Genomic DNA, 20,491 nt, shown 5'->3' on the forward strand with positions numbered 1-20,491 from the left:
TTATATACATATGTAAATAAATTTAGAAATAATTGTTTGTAAAAATAAAGTGGAAATATATACAGGATTAAATTAATTTTGTTATATATGTACAAATATGTATAAAGGTGTTTAAAATGAGACATTAAAATAATATGATATAAAGAAGAATTTCAAAACAATAATTTTATAAGCACAAAAATGAATTTTAAAACAACAATTTAGCCATTAAAATAATATATGTACAAATATACACAAAAAATTTAGATGAGATATTATACAAAAATGTTAAAATAACTTCAAAATAATTATACAGATGAAAATAGAGCAAAATAATTAAAATAGATTAATAAATATACATAGATTGATTTTAAATTATAAGTATTTCCAAATGGAAAGCTCAACTAAAATATTATATGTACACAAGTATATAAAAATATATAAACAAAATATTTTACATAATGTTAAAATAATATAATGTAAAACTTCAAAGCAATGATTCTTTTAAACAAAGTAAAAATTATTAAAGTATTTAAAAAAATTAAGTGAATATCCTTAAAACAATGGATTATATAAATGGGAAACTTAATAAAAATAAATTTAAAATGAAAGGGATAGTTTATAAATAAAATAAACTAATGGAATTGAAATAAGGATCGATGCAAAACACGCACGAATGCTTAGGGACTAAAATTGGAAATATTCCAAACCCCAAAACGCAGCACCTAGGTGCGGACTAAAATGAAATAGCATACAAACTTTTGGGGATGCCAATAGGGGTCAACTGAAATGCAGCGCAAAAAGGAGGGATTAGCCGCGCAAATTTCCCCCTTGAAGCGTAGAGGCGCGGATCCGGGTGGGGAATGGGTCAACGTGCGGATCTTCCTGCCCTTAAACGCCACCGTTTCATTTTGTTTCAAAATTAAAAGCCATTGAATGGAAATTGGCCATTTCTTCAAGCCACTAACTGAATACCCAATTACTAGGGTTTCAGCGCAGCAGCCCTCTTCCATCCAATCCGGCAATTCAACCATCAGTTCACCATTAAAATTGCTGGATGATGCAGAGACGCTCCTTATTTCCATCAAAGTCTAAACTTAAGGCCTGCTTTCACTCGGAAATTCCCATTTCAAACTCTAATTTCGACTAAGGAAATAAGGATCTCGTGGATGAATCTAGGTAAAACTCTTTCATTTCCCTTTTTTAAAAAAAAAAAAACAAGATTATTCTACGAAACAAAATAGATGCAAAAAGAAACAAAAATATTAAAGACGAGGGAAGAGAAAAAAAAAAACCTGAAATCACCTTTTGATTTTTTTGCTGATTCTTTGTATTGAGTTTTCGTATTTCAATATGCGTAAAAATACAAGGTACATTCAGTGGCTTTTTACAGCCTAAAAATGATAATAAAATAAATCCAAAAAATCAAATTGCTTTGCTGTAAATTGCTGCATATTCTGTTAATCCATTTCTTCTTGCAGGTTCGAATGTACGGAAGAAGACCACTGATGGTAAGGCTGTGATGCAAGTGGTTTGGTGTCCTGGGATTCCAGAGTCTTCACCCGTCTGGGCAGTTTGGACTAATTTCGGGATTGGGCCTACTAGGGTGTTAATTTATTTGGGCTAGAATTTAGATTTAATATTTGGGTCGGATATTATTTAGGTTAATTGGGTCCTAAGCTAATGGACTTTTATTATATTGATTTTTTATTCTTTGTTTTATTTGAGTTCTTTTATGGGCTCGGAGTTTTGTAAATGGGCATTGGTTTTATTTTTTAATTTTTTTTTTTGCTTTCTGGTTTATTATGGGTCCGGACAAAATGGGCCTGTTACAACTAGGATTTCAAAAACATAAAAATTATAAGAAAAAGAACTAAATTGGTTTACCAATTAAACTTTGAATCTTAAAACCCTAGTTTCTCATTTCTTTTTTTTCTTTTCTTTTTTTCCTTTCTTTTCCTCCCTATTTCGTTTTCAGCTTGTTCTTTCTTTTCTTTTGTTTATTTTATTTATTTATTATTTATTTATTATTTAATTATTATTGTAATAATAAATTTTTATATTATATACTTAAATATTAAGTATTCATATATTAATATTTTATGCATATGTATAGTATTTGTACACTTGTATTTACTTATTACCATACAAGTGTTACATATGGTTTATTTTCTCGTTTAATCCCTTTACTTTTCTTTAATTAATAATTAAACTTTCACCCTTTATTCAATTTATTCCTTTTACTTAATTATTACTTAATTCAAGCTAATTCACTTAGCCAAAACTCAATTAACTAAACAACTAACTCCATAAATATTTTTAATAAATATTTACGAATCTGTTTTACGAAAACGGAGACCCGAAAATACACTTTCTGATACCTGTGACTATCGGGTCGTTACATAAACTATTCTTTTGGTATTCATTTTAAACGAAATTATTATATCCGTAAAAAAATTCAATCAAATAATGAACTGTCACATCAAATAACCTTAAAAATGATCTTTTTTAATTCCTTTATAATGTCTAACAATACCAACAATGCTAGAATCTTGCCTTCTCAAGGTCAAGATGTTGGCAATTAATTATGTTTTCAAGCTTCACCACTTGCTTGCTCGACTGGACAAAGTCGAAAAATTTATTTCATGTAACACCGAAACCCGGCCTGGACGTTATGGCCGAATTTGGTGATGTCACATGATAGTGCTTTTGAAATCGTACTTGACGAGTAAAAATCGTTCTAGTTACTTAATCTTTGTCATGATCAAAACGTATCTCTTTTTAGCGGAAGCTTTGAAAACAAACTATTTTAGGGAAATCCGTAATTAACTCCGAAAACCTTAGTTTATAAGAAAAACCATTTATTTTTAGTGAAAGCAGAGTTTTGATCATGCTTGTCAAAAATAAAACATCAACAATATAAAACCGAGTTAAAGCCAGATAGTCCAAAGTCCCAAAAATTACAAAGTAAAACCCAAATTAAAAGAGGAAACAAATACCTAAGAAAAACTGCATTAATATAGTATGAAATCGTGGTGGTCATCGCCGAGCCCCCCGCTGCTCCAATCTGTCTATTACTGGGGATTACCTACACAAATTAAACAGAAAATGGTGAGTTTTCATAAACTCAGTGTGTAATCCCCAAAGAAATCACACATACAGAATACACGTCAGGTGTCATACATAAACAGTTTGGGGCCGGAGCCCTTTACAAAATCGGTTAGGGCCTTAGCCCATCAGATACAAAATCAGATATAACTTAGGGCCTTAGCTCATGTCAGACACAGAATGCAGACAGAATATCAGAATCCTACCCACCAGCCTCTACACACTATCTCTGTCCAACCCTACACACCATGTGGGGATAAAATCGACCCACCCATCCCTACACACCATGCTGTACCGAAATGCAGCACATAATCGGATAATTGCAGCTGAGCTGCCAGATATCAGACTTTAGAGCCTTTCAGAATACTTCCTCCAAATAACATCATCCCACCCCGATGCAATGCAACATACAAAAATAACATGCTAATATGCAATTTATCAAATCATACATTCAGTTTGATTATCGCAGTTCATGCTCGATACAGAAATCAGACAGTCAGAATACTCAATGAGGAGTCTAAATAGCGCTTATTGACCCTACGTTATGTCTACAGTAGACTTGGGTGACCCGTGTAACCTTACAGATCATTTCAGAAAATGGGCTCACACACCCTTGTGGCCCACAAGACCCAAATTGACCTTGGCTGTGTAGATCACACGGCCTGGTCCAAAATTTCACACGCCCGTATGGTTTACCTGTATGGGCCCACACGCTCATGTGGCCCATATAGCCCAATTGGTAGAGCTCGCGTGTCGCACACGGCTTCATCCGGCCATCACATGGCCGTGTCATGTGCACACGACATGGTTTGTCGATCACACGCCCATGCACCGTCACACGGCCTACCACACAGATGACCATACGCCCATGTGGCGTCGACATATTCATTTTTCAGCTTTCACCGATTCTCGTTTTCTGTGTTTTCGGGTACACACCTGGAATTGTTAGAAGCTAATCTGAACTCCGAGTACTCATGAACCTAAATATTTATAAATTTATATTCGATTAATCGCTTAGAAACTGAATTCATCTAATCCCAAAACAAGGTAACTAGCTTTCGAGTGATAAGCTAGTACCTTTAATTGATTAGCAAAAATTCCACGCCCTTAGAATGTCGATGAACGATAACCAGCCCCTAATCACCAAACGAATCCTTAGTAACCTATCAATTAATTAATTAAAACACAAAAACGTACCTTTATCTTACCAAACGTGCAACCAATTAAAGAACAACAGAAACGATTAAAAAGGGAAGACAAAAACAGAAAAACAGGGGAAAATAATAGAATTTTCGGCAGTAAAAGAAGAGAAAACGGTGGAGTCTTTTGGAAAGAGAGAGAAATTTCGATAATGGAAAATAAAATAAAATCCCGATAATTCCCTAATCCCCCACTTGCCCACTCAAACTTCACTACTCAAAATCCAATTTTACTCAAACACTCTCACGACCTCCAACAAAAACAATTCCCTTGCTCGCACAAAGATTTGAACTCCAAACCTCTAATAACTTAACACCCAACTTAGCCACCAGACCAGCAAACCCATTTTGTTATATTTTTACACATTTTTCCTTATAAACCTACTGACCAGGGATAGAGATTTATTCATATAAAAACAAGGATTTTGCCTAAGCCAATGCTTAAACTTGGGACCTCTTAACTACACCCAAAACATTTAACCACTGAAGCAGACAGATATTTGTGTGTTACACATGCACAAAAACAAACACATAAATTTCAGGGCGCTATATTTCATCTATCAAAATTAGTGTTTTCAGAATGAGACCTAACCGGTTGGTCAAACTAGGAACTAGTCGAGGAACTAATCTAAAAATAGTGGTTAAACTGATTGACATGCGAACTGATACAAACTGGTTAAATCAATTTTCTCAATTATTTAAATATTTTTTATTTTTATGAATTTTGTAATAATTTATTTGATCGAACCGGATGAACTGATGAAATTGGGATATGGGCCTGATCAATTTAACTATTAGCTTGGTTATTAGTGTAATACCCCAATACCCAACCAATCGTTAGGTCTGAGTTACGATGTGTCACATTCGTTGCTGGAGCAACTACGGTCAAACTATATTCAATTACATCTATTAAATGATAAATTTAAACCAATACAATCATACAATACAAAATATAACTATTTTCAGGTCTTATAAGAGCTTATGAAAGCTTTAAAACTAACTCGGGGTCAAATTAGGGCTAAATTATAAAGATTCTAAAATACCGAGTTGACGTCTCGACGTAACATATTGGGTTGACCTCATCGCAATATTTAATACTCGGTGTCACACCATGGTATGACAACTTGGTCTCGTCGCGAAGTCAACCATTCAATGTCGCAACGTGACATACTGTTTTCAAATGGTTAAGCTTTGGTACTTGTTTGCAATCACCTAAAACTTTTCAAATTCGTTTGCAATTATAATTTCAACCAAATCTATATACCTAATGAGATCTATTATGTCTAAAATAGCATTTATATATACACGCCTTCATCTATTTCAATAAATTCACTCAAGTACATGAAATAATTTATCCATGTCCAATTCATTGAACTAGTTGGCATTTATATACATATGTATATAGAAATATTACCAATTAGCCTATTAACATACCACAAAATATGTCTAACCAAAAGTTGCGACATTCACAATATCATGTTCATGAATATATGACCAATTAAAATTATTAATTCTAACTCAACCTAGATATGTGTCGTATAAACAACAAAATAAACTATACAAACTTTGTTGAGTCTAGGATCTTTGTCTGGATGTTGAAGTTGATGCTCAAGAACGAAAAACAAATCGTACGTTGAACAATAAATCTCAATGGTAGTTCCATGATTCAAATCAAAGAATTACAAGTTTATATCAATTGCATACATCCAATTCAAAGACCATTAACAACAAATTCATACATATTTCATGCTAATCCTTAAATCACACATCAATATATATAAGCCACAAAGTGCACCAAATATACCAAATGAATCAACTATGTGTTACTTAAATAACAAGCTAGTTAATCATACAATACCAATATCATTAATATTTATTTTCTTATCCAATTTAACACATACAATCAAATCCGCATTTCAATTCCAAATCGAATCATTCATTCTTTATATTATTGTATTAACCCTCAGGCTCATTAACCGGTTCGCATGGTCTTTCACATGCTATCGATAATCAAATATCATTTATAAATATCTGTAATAAATTTTATAACATTTAATCATTTTCAAATATTAATTAACCAATTCATAATTTATATTCCCTGTTAACATGATTCGGACTCGAACGGATACACTGATCCCAACCAACACACTAATTTGGCTCCCAGTGTCTCATCAGAATGTCCGAAGTAAATAGATTGCGTCCAGCGCTCACTGGTATAACCAAAATAAAAATTGTGCCCTGCACTTATCAGAATGTCCAAAGGAAAATGCGCCCAACACTCATCAACAAATAGTCGAAGTAACCTATATTCGTTATGTCCTATGGCATGCTAACTATATCCAACTCTACTCGAATTGTTAAAAGGGTAACCAATAATCCAATTTCATTATATAGCTCAATTTACATTTCATCATTTTCAATTCATAATCTAATTAATTATTTTATAAATAACATAACATATTTCAACCTAATTCAAACCCAGTATCATACATTCATCAAGTTATACTATTTTCTATTTTATTCAATTTAGTCCTCTATTTCTATAATTAATCTCAACTGTAGCAATTCAACTCAAATAATCATTTCCAGCTCACATCAATATCATACCATGCAAAACAATATAAATATTCAACAATTAAAGTGATTTGAATCATACAAATACAAACTGAAGACTTGAGTTACTCATCGTCAGCTCTCGCATTTCCTTTCCCTCTCGATGGCCCTATTTCATCTTTAGTTACAAATAATAATTCAACAATACAAAATATCAAATTTTATATCAAACCACTTTCAATTACAAAGTCAAATATATTTTACAATTTATTCAATTTAGTCTCTAAACTTAGGACAAGCATAAGTTTTGATCTAGACTTCGAATTAAAATCTAATTTCACATATATTTGTTAGGGAACTTATAATTTCTATTCCTAATAAAATTTCATAAAATTTTTTATTTTATTCAATTTGATCCCTAATGTATGAAACTAACAATTAGATTGCACAATTAAGTCTTTTTCTTAGTCTAAGCTTAATTTTGATTAATTTAACACCTAAATCATTCAATCCTCAACAATGACATCTTATTAAAACTTCACCAATTGATCAAACTAATCATTAGGTTAACTTAGTCAAGCTCCCAAGGTAAAAAATTTATAAAAATAAAAGAAAAGTAGCTAGAGACTTACTTGAATTAAAGACTAAAAGCTTCAATACCCTAGCAACGACATTCTTATTTTTATTTTTCATTTATGGTCAGTTGGAGAAGATGAAATTTATGTTTCCATCCACCAATTCTCAATTTTGTACTTAAATTAATGATTATCTAAATTTAATTAATCATGTTTTAGTTTTAATTAATCTTAATTTACTAAATTAATCTATAGTCATTATTACGGTCCACTAGAGAATGTTTAAAAGTGGTTTATTAACTATTTTGGTCCTTTGAATAATTACAATTTAAGTCACCAAGACATTTCCTAATTAAAAATATATAGTGATTGGACTTTTAAAATTTAGTCCCTGGGCCTCAATTAAACACAATTTCGACTAAATTGACTATTCAAATTTCAATTCATATAAATATTATAGAGATATTTACAGACTCGGTTTAAGAAAACGGGATCCCAAAACCACATTTTCTGACACCACTAGAAATTGGGTTGTTACATATAGGAAAGAAAAAATGAAATATATAAGAGAAAATAATATTTTTTGTCTTTTTTGTCACATGTCAAATTTTAATTGGTTATTTTTTAAAAATAAAATTAATTGTTTAACTAACGATTGAACTACTAGAGATACCAACTTGGGGAAAAATAGTTTAGGTACTACTTATGACTAAAAAAGATGTTTAGGTTCCAAAATGAGAAAAAAATGCATAGTTTAGGTTTAGGTACCAATTTGTGGGATAAGTCTTTTTTTTTTTTTTCAATAGACTTAATGGTTTGCCTAACATAGGTACCAATTTGAGGGAAAAAGTAGTTTAGGTACCACTTGTGACCAAAACAAAGTTTAGGTACCAAGATGTGAGAATTGATATTGTTTAGGTACCAAATTGAGGATCAGTCCTATCTTTGAAATATCTTGAACTTTATCAGGATATTGCTTATGCTTCTTTAGCTGCATAGAAAGATTGATTGTATTTGGTCTAATAGTTAGCAAGTCGAAAAAACATATATTGAGAATAAAATATTTGTATAAATTTTGTACAGAGAGTTTAGCACCTATTTTGTTTATTAGAAATTAATTATTGTAAGGGTATTTTATAAATAAACAAGTGAGCCAATTGATTTACACACAATTTTTAAGAAAAACTTAGTGGAGATAAATTTAAATCTTAAGTGTAAAATGAATTTACTGTATTGATGTATAACAAAACTTAAATCATTATTTGTTTAGTGTTAGAGACAATAGATTATCACTCTATAAAAAGTCTCGCAAATATAAAAAAACCGAACTGAGTTGATGTTTATTGTTTTGTAGTTCTGCGAACAATTTTAACTGCTTCTATAATGACTTCCCTATTTTGCAAATATTGACAGCGTTTTCTTTAATTAGGAAAATACAACAGTAACAAATTAAAGAATATAGATTACATTTTATAGAAAAAACAGAATATAAAGTCTTAATTAGTACATTTACTTAGCTAAATTTACATTTTATTCCATGAGTGTTGAAGTGGTTGAATATTAAAGAAAAAATGTTCTGAGAATATTTTTTTCAAAATTTAATAAAAGAAATCTATTCATAAATGAACTTTTTTTGTTTTTAAATATTTTTAGAATTAATAATTAAACGGAGTAAATTTTGTGGAAAGGGGTATCCAAGGAATCTGACAAAGTCATCAGAAAAAATAAAAAAAAAGTGTAGACCCCATGGATTCACAATCAATCGTGTTCCTCCAGGTCAACATCACTACTTTCCATGTGATCACTGCCAATTGTCAATCCAACGATCAAAACTACTCCTAAATCCCTCACATGCACCGCGTTGATTGAACCCTCATCCGCACCCCACATTTTTTGACTTCTCCAAGGGTTTTTCCGACTTTTTCATCATCCTCAAAAGTCCCTCTCAGAAAACTCAATCCAGACCGTCGATTCACCCTCCAAAGCGAACCACATCTAACGGCCAGAAAACAAAGTACGGCATTCCTTAAAATGCAGTTTCCCTTCCTTTCCCCAGCTCCCTCAAACCGCAAAATCTAAAGATCAAAGACTCAAAGAGAAAGAAAGCGGCCATGGAGAAGGAAAGAGAGCAACAAGTTTACTTGGCAAGGCTCGCTGAGCAAGCTGAAAGATACGATGGTAACTATCTTTTTGTGGATCTTTCAATTTATTCGTGAGATTTTGTTTGCTTACTTTTTTAATCCTTTATTTTCTCTGATTTGATCGGTAGTCTTATTCTGTTTCGTTTTTGTCGTTTTAACTTGATTTCTAGCTTGATCTGTAGTTTAGAGAATAGTAGAGGCTTTGGTTCTGATTTGATGATAATATACTGAAAAGAGATGATGAAGTTGAGACTTGAGTTACAACCTTTTTTTAAAACAAAATTTGTAGCAGTAGATAAATATTAGCTTATCTAGGCATAAAGAAGTCCGATTTGATAAAGCAATTGCTAGCACTTTTTTATTAATTAAGGTTAAAAACTTGTGGAGAAATAAAATGCTTGTTTTTTACTATCATTTGAGATGTTTATGTTTAAGTTTTTACATTTTAAGTTGTTGCTCATTTTCTTAAAAAAACGGTGTTTTTTTTTTCTTTTGAATTTGCTATTAGGTTTCCCATTTTAACAAATTTGAAGAAGCAAAAGACAAATTAGCAAATATATGTATGTTTGGGGCTCATTTTTTGGTTTGTTGGAACCTCAGCTTATTTGGAATCTGTTTTAAAATTGTAAAAAACTTTACTATTTCAGAGATGGTTGAGGCCATGAAGAGTGTTGCTAAGTTGGATGTTGAGCTGACTGTGGAGGAGAGGAATCTGTTATCTGTGGGATATAAGAATGTGATTGGAGCAAGAAGGGCATCCTGGCGGATACTGTCTTCAATTGAACAGAAGGAGGAGGCCAAAGGTAACGAACAAAATGTGAAGAGGATAAAGGATTATAGGCAAAGGGTCGAAGATGAACTCTCAAAGATATGCAATGACATACTCTCAGTCATTGATAAGCACCTCATTCCATCTTCCTCCACCGGGGAATCAACTGTTTTCTACTATAAGATGTGAGGATCATCTTACTTTTGTTTTTGTTTTATGGGGCGGTTTGAGTGTGAATATTTCCTTATTTGTTGCTTTTCGTGTAACAGGAAAGGAGATTATTTTCGTTATTTGGCAGAATTTAAGGCAGGAGATGATCGTAAAGAAGCTGCTGATCAGTCACTTAAGGCTTATGAGGTGTGTTGAATTCCCACCAAATCCTGCTTCTTCTTCCTTTTTTTTTTTGCTCTTCTTTTACCTTTAATCAGCCCTCCTCTTATCCTATTTTGATTTTTATTGTAGGCTGCCACTTCCACTGCAAGCTCAGATTTGCCTCCAACTCACCCAATTAGACTTGGCCTGGCTTTGAACTTCTCAGTTTTCTACTATGAGATATTAAATTCTCCCGAGAGGTTAGAAATAGAAGGAATCTTTCTACCCCCTGTTCATGCACAATCATGTAACCTACTTGAAAATTTTCTTTCAATTGGGGAGAATGATCCCAATGCTAATTTTTCTTTTCATTTTGTGGTAGTTTCAGAAATACTTTCCTTGGTAACCATTGTTGCTGTTTATTTATTTTAATAATTATAGATGGCTATTATATGAGTTCCACTTTAGCAGCTAGTGTTTATCTAATGAGATGCAAATCTGAGCAGGGCTTGTCATCTGGCTAAACAAGCATTTGATGAGGCTATTGCTGAGCTTGATAGCCTTAATGAAGAATCTTACAAGGATAGCACCCTTATCATGCAGCTTCTTAGGGACAACCTCACCTTGTGGACCTCGGATCTGCCAGAGGAAGGAGGTAAGTATTTTGTGTATGTTTCTGTGATTAATAAGAGAATATATATATGTATGGGCACATTTGGATTGCTATGGTTCACTTCTTGTCTGACTGGATTTTATGTATTTATAGTTAGTTTCAAGAAGCATGATCTCCTCCTACTAATCACTTTCTGCTAATACTAGTAATTTCTATTGTCAACTGCCTCTGATAATTTCCTTTTTGCAAATTTGTTATTTGGTAATCCAGGTGAGCAATCAAAAGCAGATGAACCTCAGGCTGAGGTAAGAAAATTTTAATTTTTTGAGCTGGACTGATCATTGATCAACCGATGAATTTTATCTCTGGCATGTTAGATTTTACTGTGGTGTGAATCTTGATTGCATTCTTACTCTTTCATTCTGCTGTCTACAAATAAACCTCTTTTTCTGTCTTCTCAAAATTGTTCAATATCTTGGCAGAGTTAATTGGATGAAAGAGTATTCTTTTAAGACTGGGCTTGTCGAGATAGGAAAGGGGCTTGCTGCTAGAGTGACCTGCTTTCAACTCATGGTAGTAGTACCAGGATTTGTTACCTATGACATGGTTCGATTTGTTTATCAGATGTTTTCAGACTGTTGTTCTGTGTTCTCTTCTGTTTAAACATAATTGAATCGGTTACACTTTATAGTCTTTATGACTTACTTCCTTATGTTCAATTTTTTGTTGTCTTAGCTTCTTGTTTTTCCACATGTTTCTGATTGAAGCACACCACACCTCGCTCATTCTTCAGTTTTTTGCTTGGTTTTGATCTTAACATAGCTTAAATGCCCAATTTGTTTGAGAAGTTTTCTGAACAAGGGGATTGATATTTGTGTAGCAGGAGTGTTCGATTCTGTGTGTGGACCTTTTTGCAAAATTCATGACATGGGTCATTGTCTACTTTCAGACATCCATATTTTGGCCTCCAAATAAGCAAATGACCACCCTCCCCAGTCCTACTGAAAGGGTTCTTTGGGATAAATTATCTTTTTCATTGAACTCAATTGTGAACTGGAATATTTATATATATAGTAAGAGCCTAGGGAGGGTTTGTTGTTTAGATTTGAATCTTGAATTTAACGTGAGCTAAAATTTCAAAATGAAATTAAGAATCTAACAGAAATATTATATCCTTGAATATATTGGCCTGGTTGTTGAATTCGGTATTCGAGACTACTAACTCGTTGGCAAATGGTAGCAGATTGATACAATACGTATGAGGAATAATGGTTGAAATTCATTAAAGGAAGATGAATTTTACTGAATAATCAATTCCTTAGCAAGAATTTATGTTATGGATTTCCCTAACAATAAAACTAAGCATCTGATGCTCAGAAGAAAAGTGGAAGGGCAGCATCTAACAGGGGCTCCTTTGGAATAGCTTAATAGATTCTGTGTCTCCCTGTGTTGATTTTGATTTTTCATATGGACGTAAATGATGCATAAAATCTAGGCTGTTTTCAAGGTTATCTTCTCTGCTTCTCCTTTGCAAGATAAAAGATGGTTTTCATTGTTGGGAATGGGAGATGGGGTGGACGGAGGAGGCTGCAAATCAACTAGAAATGATTTCAAGTGCCTGTAACACTCTTTGGGCTTCTCTACGATGAATGCGTGTCCCGTGCCCTTGATGACGACGAGGTGAGCATTATCTCCCAGATGCCTGCATTTTTTTTAAAAAAAAAAAAAGAAAAAAAATTCCTCGATCAGCAGAAAGGTTTTTTTAAGTAATTTGATTCCCAAAGCTTTGAAGAAGATGCGAACCTTTGTAACCTGTGACCCAATTCCAAAGGGAAAATTTTATCATATTCTCCCCATAAAATCAAGGTGGGCTGAAAATAGTGAAGTCACAAAGGTTGAAAGCAAACTTGGTTCAGAAAAAAGCAGCAAATGGTTAAAAAAACAAAGAACGGTTTAAAATTAAGATGAACCTGAGAGATTCTGGTAATGTTTGATAATTTTCGATCTTTGGGTATTGCTCGGATCAGCTCTTTCTTTTCTTCCGTGTACTCTGTACACATAACCTGTTTGTATATGTTCCCAATTACATCAAGACATAACATAGAGAAAAAGACAACCCCAAATGAAAAGCAGACGTATTGAGGCAGTCGATTGGCTATTAACAAAGATGAGAAATTTGTGCTGGTTCTAGAGACTGAAATCGTTGGTTCACTTACGTCAATGAAATCCGCAAGCAGACAAGAAGGGACCAAAGTCGAAGGAGGCGACTTGAACATAGCAAAACCCAAGAGTTCCCTAAGCTTCTCGGGCGTTTGGGGTACTAAAATCTCGGCAGCTTCTTCCAAATCAGATACCTTGAAAACTCCTTCCTTCAAATCTTTCTCTTCCATGCAAACTCCAGCGCAGCATATCACCACTCTCTCAACAGCTTCACTGAACTGCGCTGCTAAACTGTACCCAACAAACCCACCATAGCTGAGGCCTACCAGGCTGAGTTTCTTCACCGAGTTGGCTTCCATCAGACGCATCACGCACTGAGCCTGAAATGATTCGGAGCGTTCAGGCCGAGTCGTGTAGGAGTCCCCGAAGAAGACAAGGTCGGGTACGAAGATGTTGAAGAAAGGGATCATCTTACGAATGGTGTCACCCCATTGCCACATTGTGTTGGCTCCCAGTCCATGGATGAGGAGGAGGTTAGGCTTGGAGTCATTATGTGTCCTGGGGACCCAACAGTGCATGACGGTGCCATCTTGGAGGTCCGTGATGGTGGATCGAAGCCCCGCTTTGATGAATGATGATTTGTAACACCGGTTTCTGGCTGCGGTTAAGCTGAAACACCTTGTCATTTTCTTTCCTTAGAAAACCTAAGGAATCATACAACCTAAACTCTTCCACCAAGGGAGGGAAATGATTGTCCTCTAATCACTTGATAATGATGGATTTTGGTTTAGTTTATGTGATTTGAGAGGGACATAGACAGCACTATTAAAATGGATTTTTGAGGAATAAAAATTTGTGGGTGTAGAGGAATAAAGAGTTACATCAGATCTTGGTCTGATTTGAGAGAGAGATTAAAACTCAAAACAATGGAAGAAGAAAGATGAGAGATAAAAGGATATGTAAATGTAATATGACCAACCAAAGCGATTGAAGCCAATTTCCTCCAGCAAGTTCTTTTCTTTTTTATATGGTTTTTTTTTTTTGGGGGGACATTAAATGCTATATCCAATAGAAAAGATTGGAATCTGTGTGAAAGAAAGAGATGGTGTTGTCGGGACCATGTGGGTCTGGCTGGGGTTATTCTGTTTTCTGCTTTTCATTTAATCTAATCTTTTATTGGCAAGTCAAATTTTTTTAAATGATATTTCATGATTAAATTATAAATATTTTAAAACAAAGTATAATTATTTTATTATTATTATTTTAATGTTTATTTAAATAATTAAAACTAAAAGTTTTTAGGCCAAAGTCCCAGTGGCGCCGCCCCTGCCTATAATAGTCAAGGAAGCAGTCATCAGGGGTAAGTTTTGTTTAGTTGAACTTCCATTCGGAGATGAATTACCGGATAAAAACTGTGTGGATGTAAGTAAAGCATACTAGTCGTTGAACTGCTGCTAAGCTTATTATTATTATTATTATTATTATTATTAATGATAAGTGACATTCAAGGTTGACAACATTTTCTCCCTAACTTTTGAAAAAAATTTATTCATAATTTGATTGTTTTTCTTAATTTAATCTCTAAACTTAAATTCTGTTAAAAGTATGAGAAAATGTTAATCATCAACTAGATTTTTACAATTTTTAAAATATATTTAAAATATATTTTTAAAATTTATACAAATTATTTAAAATTTCATGTAATGACAAAACAGATATAATCACAGAAACTAATTTGAATAAAAAAACTATTTTTATTTTCAAATGGAAGGATTAAAAGTAAGTAGAGAGAAAAAGGTGCAGTGTTTATAAAAGCATCCGGGAAAGTGGGAAACGTAACAGCGCTTATCGTGCGGCTCTCTCCTTAATCACATTTGGGGGACGTGCGCTTCTAGTCTTCTATCTATTTTGAAATTTGAGAAAAATCTAGCTCTTTGATTAATCAACATCAAATCCACCAACACTATAATTGCTCTTACTCTATGTTTAATAATTTCATTTAAAATTAATATATTATTTCAAACTGATATTTATGTTGTTTTTTTAATCTAATCTATTTTTGTATTTGACAAATATTATATATTTTAGTATTTAAAGGTAACGGTGTTAAATTTTAGTGTTTAATTTAGATTTTAAAGTTGATTGGTGAAACTTAATTTCTAATATTATAATATTTAATTTTTCAATAAAAAATAGTGTTAATTCTAAATTTGTTTAACTTTAGGTTTAATTTTTAATTCAATTGTTAGAGTTAATTACTATTATTATTAGTTAATTATTTATTTCCATCAAATCAACTATAAAAACCTAGACTAAACATTAAAAAATTAACATTATTATCTCTAGATATCAAAATGTATAATTTTTGTTAAATATAAATATTATATTATACAAAAAAAACATTGATACCACATAAAACAAATATCAAACTCAAATAACAAAATTATGTATTAAGTCTTTAATATATATAGCTAAATTTCACATAAATCCAATCCTAGATAAAAATACCTACACTTGAATTCATGTAGAAAATAGTTTATAGACTTAATTTTTATATTATACTAATATGATTTCTACCACGCTTTGTGTTGAGTTAATTATTTTAAGCTAGATTATAGTGTAATTATTTGAAGATTAAAATATATTTCATATTTCTGTAGTTTTCATACATTTGAAATTTTGTCTTCCTACTTTTTTATTTTATTTTATGATAAATTCAATATAATGAAAATGACAGATCTATAAAATTTTTAGAGAAAATAATAATTTTTTAAAATAAATATGCATAACAACGTGTCACCACCATGTTGAATCGGTCATGTGACATAATGGGTACGATTTAAGAAAAAAATATTTTTTAAATAAATAAATAGTGTCATGTGTCATCACCATATTTAATTTTCCGTTTGACATGGTAAGTTGAAAAAGTATTTGATAAGTAGGCTAGATAATATTTTTCATGTATAATGTTTTAAAGTTAATTGCAACGTCCAATCAAGTAAGCAAGCAAAAAGGAAGGTAAAGTTGGATAAAATAATAAATGTGGGAATCATCAGGTCATGTATATGAAATTGAAAGCAGTTAATGGTTTCCGCATCCGTACGAAGAAGTAGGAATAGTTTGTTGCATTATGAATCAAGGTTTTAGCCTTGTATAAAAATTCCATGATACATATGCTTCTGAGTCGGATACAATCAGATAACCCAATTTGCTGAAAAACAAACTTTTAATTCAAATTCCTGCACTCACAATTTAAAACAGGCAACTTCATCTGGACTCCAAGACTTGAGAAATTTTTAGTGACAACCATTATCATATACAATGAATTCCTAATAATAATAATAATCAAACATCAAAGCCTAATAGATAAAACAAATTTACATGAGTCAAAACCTGTATTTTGTTTTTGAATAATAATTTCGTAAATTCCAAACCTTTGATTCTGCAGAACTTCAAGGATTACCCCAAGCAGCTATATGCATTTTCATGTTGGTCTAATCCACAAATTGACATCCTGGGTAAACGAACTCTTATTTCAGCACTTCACCCGAGAGCAATATGATTTAAACGATTCTGTCCCCTAAATCTAACTACGACGCAAGATATGTCATCTTTGCTGTCTCTTTTAACTGCTTCGGTGGTCAGTTGCTTTGCGGCCTTCTGTGGGTCTTTGAACCTTTTTGCAATATCAACCGCCTCTTGATTAGTCATCACCTGGATTAAGCATAAAGAACGGGAAATATAACTCCTGCTGAACTATTACTAGCTCATGCATCATTGAGACAATTTCTTGCATGTGCACAAAGTGAATATATATAAATGAACAGAGGCATCAAAACCAAAAGAATTTACCTTCCAAAGACCATCACTAGCAAGGACTAAAACGTCTGTATTGCCATCTACCTTGGTGTTTTGAATGTCTGGATCTGACCGCAGATGTGATTTAAGGCTCTTGTCCCCAAAAGCACGTGAAACTGCCAGTTGTCCGTTAACTCTAGGAACATCTCCTGTTAAGCATGACAAAACAGCAAATTCAACAATTTCAAACCGAAAAAAAATTATAGGAGTAAGAGCCTTATGTTTCACTCTATAGTGAGAATTTCCATGGATTAGAATTAGCTGAACTGATGTTTTCGGGCCATCAATTCTTTTGTGGTATCTTTGAATGTATTTCAGGCCAAGGCAAGAGAAGCAAAATAATAAAAATTAATTAAAAAAAAAAATCATGGCAACTTGCAGTTTCCTTTTCAATGGATACATCAAGAAAAATGCAAAGGAAGCTCATGATGTGGATTTTGAGTAAAGCAACCAACTTACAGAGAAATTATCATAACCTAAAATTATCGCAGATTCCATATTTGTAATGAAGGAAGAATCAGTAACTTAAATCTAATAAATGCCCACAATAGGCAGCAACAAGACAAAATCAGCCTATCGTCTTCATTGACTTAACAAGCTAACTAAGACTTGGCAATAAAAAGTAAATTTAACCACTAATTAAATGTATGCGCCCATAAAAAGAAGAAAAATTAGTGAATTACAAGGTAGTGAACCGTGAAGACAAAAATTCTTTTCAATGTAATTGATGTGTTCTTGGTAGATGAAGTAACTAACTGAACCATCGGCGTCTTAATGGGGATCGAAACTACATGGATAATAAGTTCTTTTAGGAACTTCCTACATAAGTGTCTAAGCATTTGAAGCTGCAAACAGCTTAAAGATCATCAGCAGATTCAAACATTCAACTTCTTTGCCAAAACATGTTATAAATTATTATCATATTAGACTGTATGTGCATAATAACAAATGAACTTGTAAACATTGGATGCAGTAGAAGACCTGGCATATTTGATACAAATCCTCCTCTGTTCTCAATGCTGCCTCGTTCGGTGTTTGGTTCATGATCTGTAGTCATCTGTCTAGTCTGACCCCTACTTGAAAGAACAGCACGAGAATCTCCAACATTTGCCACCCATAGACTTTTTCCATTTATCAATATTGCAGTTACAGCAGTGGATCCACCACGACCCAAGTCAGCAGTACGTGAAAGAATTGCCTGGTCTGTTTTGTCATAAGCTTTTGAAATGGCTCTGCGGGGATCAACCCAAAACTCTTCCTAGAAAAAGTAAGAAATGAAAGCATAAGTTGATTTGAAAGTAATAAGCCAAAACATGTAATTACCCTATTAAAAATGGTATGGCACATCCCACCTCCTTTAGGATATTGGCAAACAGATGCTTTTGTAGGTAGGCAGGTACACTATCTCCCAGATGACCATCATAGATAGCAAAAAGCCCCAACTCGTGACCTTGAATCTGCATGAACTTAGCGACATGATAATCCTCCATAGGATGACTTGCTTTCCCTTTTACTAGGCTGAATCCAAACCGCATTATACCCTCATGGCTTTTCCCCTTGCCAGAAGTAGATGATGAACGCCCCCCTCCATGCTAAAATGATAAAACAGTAACAATAAGTCTCTTTGTAAGCCTCACTTAGCCACGTTGCTTAACACCAAACAAAAGAAAACCTATACCAATCCGGTTACTATAAAAAACCATCAAATATGTTGCATCAACATAACATTATGAAAAAGATGACACGACGAAAAGGGAAAAAGAATCCCAAAGAGTAAATTCTTGTAGCATGGAAAGTTCATCCAAATTTCCCTTCTAAACAAGCTGTGTACTGACTGTTCATAATAAATCAATATACAGGATCATATGATGAACTTCTTGTACAAGACTGTTGAGTAAATAGATTTAAAAAAAAAAAAATTAATTGCATAACCTGTATTAAAAGAAAAACTCTAAATTGGTTTACCAAGTTAGGAGCATCTGCATTATAATCTCACACAATAATAAATAAATAAAAGAAAAGAACATATTAATGACTATATGCCATACAGATCATCATTAGGAAGCGTTCATGAAAAATTATAGCAATCCCAACACACATCTAAGATGAATGATGAAATCCTTTCAATATGCAGACCATTCTTGCAACCCAAATTCATCACTCTTAAGTAGCTCATATAAGATACCTACTGAAATCAAGCAACATAACCTCAAAATTAATCACACAACTAACCTATATAAAAATTCCAAGTATCATCACAATTAATTAAAAGTTTTATTTGCCCAAACATAGGAGTACTAAGAAAAGCCTTAAAAGAGTACAGCAAATATGCTTTACCTGAGAGGAATTAAAGCAGCACAACCAATCCATAGAAAATAAAATTTCTGCAAAAACCTCTAATTTGCCTGACTAAATTCTCTTCAGCATCAAGTTCCTGGTCAATTTAAAGATATCATCAAAACCCCAACAAAAAAAATATCGTTAAAGGAAAACCCTCAAAGCCACAAATAAAAAAAAAAGAGAGCAAAAACAAAAAGATGAGCATGAAAGAATCACCAAGATAAAGAATCAATTAAAAGGCCAAAATATGCCTTGCTTCTGCTACTGCTGGGTGAAGTAGGTGTCCGCTACAACAGCTCTCCTTTATGTTTATCAGCTGGGGTTTTCTTCCTCTTTTTGTTATTGGTTGGCTTTTGTTAGTTTGCACAAGCAATTGAATAATATTTGAAAGCTTTCTTCTAAAGGGTTAAAAAGTAGTGCTTAATATTAAAAAAAGGTTGGAATTTGGAGAAAAGGAATGGAGCTTTTGCCTGAATGATTATTTGTGACTGTTCTAGGAAGAGTTTGCCTTTGCTATTTGATATGATATATCATAATATTTATGTGAAAAAGGAATCGTTAACAATATAATGAAAAAAAAAAAAAAGCTGCCACAAAGCAGACTTCTTCATGTTGACTTTGCTGTTTCAGTCTGTTTTCCATTTTTGGGGGCGCTTTCTCTGTTTTCGGCCTTAAAAAAAAAAAAAAAGTCTTTTTAATTTTTTTATTAAAAAAAGTAAAAAATTACAAATACAATTATCAATTAAGCCAAGTTAACATTTTTGTTATAGGTTACGATCATAATTTTTTTATCATATAATATCTAAAATTACTCATAATCTTACTTAACTTATAAATAAGAGGATAATATATTCAATGTACTTAAATTAATATTATCCTATATC

General features: G+C 32.7%; 3 protein-coding genes and 1 long non-coding RNA gene across 4 annotated transcripts; 2 read left to right on the forward strand and 2 right to left on the reverse strand.

Moving 5' to 3' along the window:
- Positions 1 to 1,085: 1,085 nt before the first annotated feature.
- On the forward strand, positions 1,086 to 1,682 carry LOC128292933 (uncharacterized). Its single transcript, XR_008282922.1, has 2 exons — positions 1,086 to 1,158; positions 1,461 to 1,682. It is a non-coding gene; the product is annotated as an uncharacterized LOC128292933 (long non-coding RNA).
- Positions 1,683 to 9,378: 7,696 nt separating this feature from the next.
- LOC108473447 (14-3-3 protein 7) lies at positions 9,379 to 11,968 on the forward strand. The gene is made up of 7 exons (XM_017775005.2): positions 9,379 to 9,592; positions 10,203 to 10,509; positions 10,594 to 10,681; positions 10,787 to 10,896; positions 11,143 to 11,291; positions 11,520 to 11,554; positions 11,732 to 11,968. The coding sequence occupies exons 1-7, from the start codon at positions 9,526 to 9,528 to the stop codon at positions 11,735 to 11,737; spliced, it is 762 nt and encodes a 253-aa protein (XP_017630494.1). The 5' UTR covers positions 9,379 to 9,525; the 3' UTR covers positions 11,738 to 11,968.
- Positions 11,969 to 12,521: 553 nt separating this feature from the next.
- Positions 12,522 to 14,399, reverse strand: LOC108473445 (uncharacterized). The gene is made up of 4 exons (XM_017775003.2): positions 13,466 to 14,399; positions 13,220 to 13,312; positions 13,053 to 13,120; positions 12,522 to 12,951 (listed from the first exon to the last, which is right to left on the reverse strand). The coding sequence occupies exons 1-4, from the start codon at positions 14,093 to 14,095 to the stop codon at positions 12,741 to 12,743; spliced, it is 1,002 nt and encodes a 333-aa protein (XP_017630492.1). The 5' UTR covers positions 14,096 to 14,399; the 3' UTR covers positions 12,522 to 12,740.
- Positions 14,400 to 16,509: 2,110 nt separating this feature from the next.
- On the reverse strand, positions 16,510 to 20,243 carry LOC108473446 (probable protein phosphatase 2C 9). Its single transcript, XM_017775004.2, has 6 exons — positions 19,824 to 20,243; positions 19,605 to 19,701; positions 18,620 to 18,859; positions 18,249 to 18,525; positions 17,262 to 17,416; positions 16,510 to 17,123 (listed from the first exon to the last, which is right to left on the reverse strand). Exons 2-6 carry the CDS (start codon positions 19,635 to 19,637, stop codon positions 16,953 to 16,955), a joined length of 876 nt encoding a protein of 291 aa, XP_017630493.1. The 5' UTR covers positions 19,638 to 19,701; positions 19,824 to 20,243; the 3' UTR covers positions 16,510 to 16,952.
- Positions 20,244 to 20,491: the final 248 nt, after the last annotated feature.

This window comes from Gossypium arboreum, chromosome 5, assembly GCF_025698485.1.
Source record: "Gossypium arboreum isolate Shixiya-1 chromosome 5, ASM2569848v2, whole genome shotgun sequence".
NCBI classification, from domain to species: domain Eukaryota; kingdom Viridiplantae; phylum Streptophyta; class Magnoliopsida; order Malvales; family Malvaceae; genus Gossypium; species Gossypium arboreum.

What these genes read in the sequence shown, in the direction of transcription:
- LOC108473447 (XM_017775005.2), top strand. Translation starts at nt 9,526, where the DNA reads ATGGAGAAGGAAAGAGAGCAACAAGTTTACTTGGCAAGGCTCGCTGAG. An exon ending in GCAAGCTGAAAGATACGATG is followed by an intron (nt 9,593 to 10,202) that starts GTAACTATCTTT and finishes TTACTATTTCAG; the next exon opens with AGATGGTTGAGGCCATGAAG. An exon ending in GGATCTGCCAGAGGAAGGAG is followed by an intron (nt 11,292 to 11,519) that starts GTAAGTATTTTG and finishes TTGGTAATCCAG; the next exon opens with GTGAGCAATCAAAAGCAGAT.
- LOC108473446 (XM_017775004.2), bottom strand. Translation starts at nt 19,637, where the DNA reads ATGGATTGGTTGTGCTGCTTTAATTCCTCTCAG. An exon ending in ATTTGTATCAAATATGCCAG is followed by an intron (nt 17,417 to 18,248) that starts GTCTTCTACTGC and finishes CATGCTTAACAG; the next exon opens with GAGATGTTCCTAGAGTTAAC. An exon ending in CTAGTGATGGTCTTTGGAAG is followed by an intron (nt 17,124 to 17,261) that starts GTAAATTCTTTT and finishes TGCTTAATCCAG; the next exon opens with GTGATGACTAATCAAGAGGC.
- LOC108473445 (XM_017775003.2), bottom strand. Translation starts at nt 14,095, where the DNA reads ATGACAAGGTGTTTCAGCTTAACCGCAGCCAGAAACCGGTGTTACAAA. An exon ending in TGCTTGCGGATTTCATTGAC is followed by an intron (nt 13,313 to 13,465) that starts GTAAGTGAACCA and finishes ATATACAAACAG; the next exon opens with GTTATGTGTACAGAGTACAC. An exon ending in TTGGGTCACAGGTTACAAAG is followed by an intron (nt 12,952 to 13,052) that starts GTTCGCATCTTC and finishes AAAAAAATGCAG; the next exon opens with GCATCTGGGAGATAATGCTC.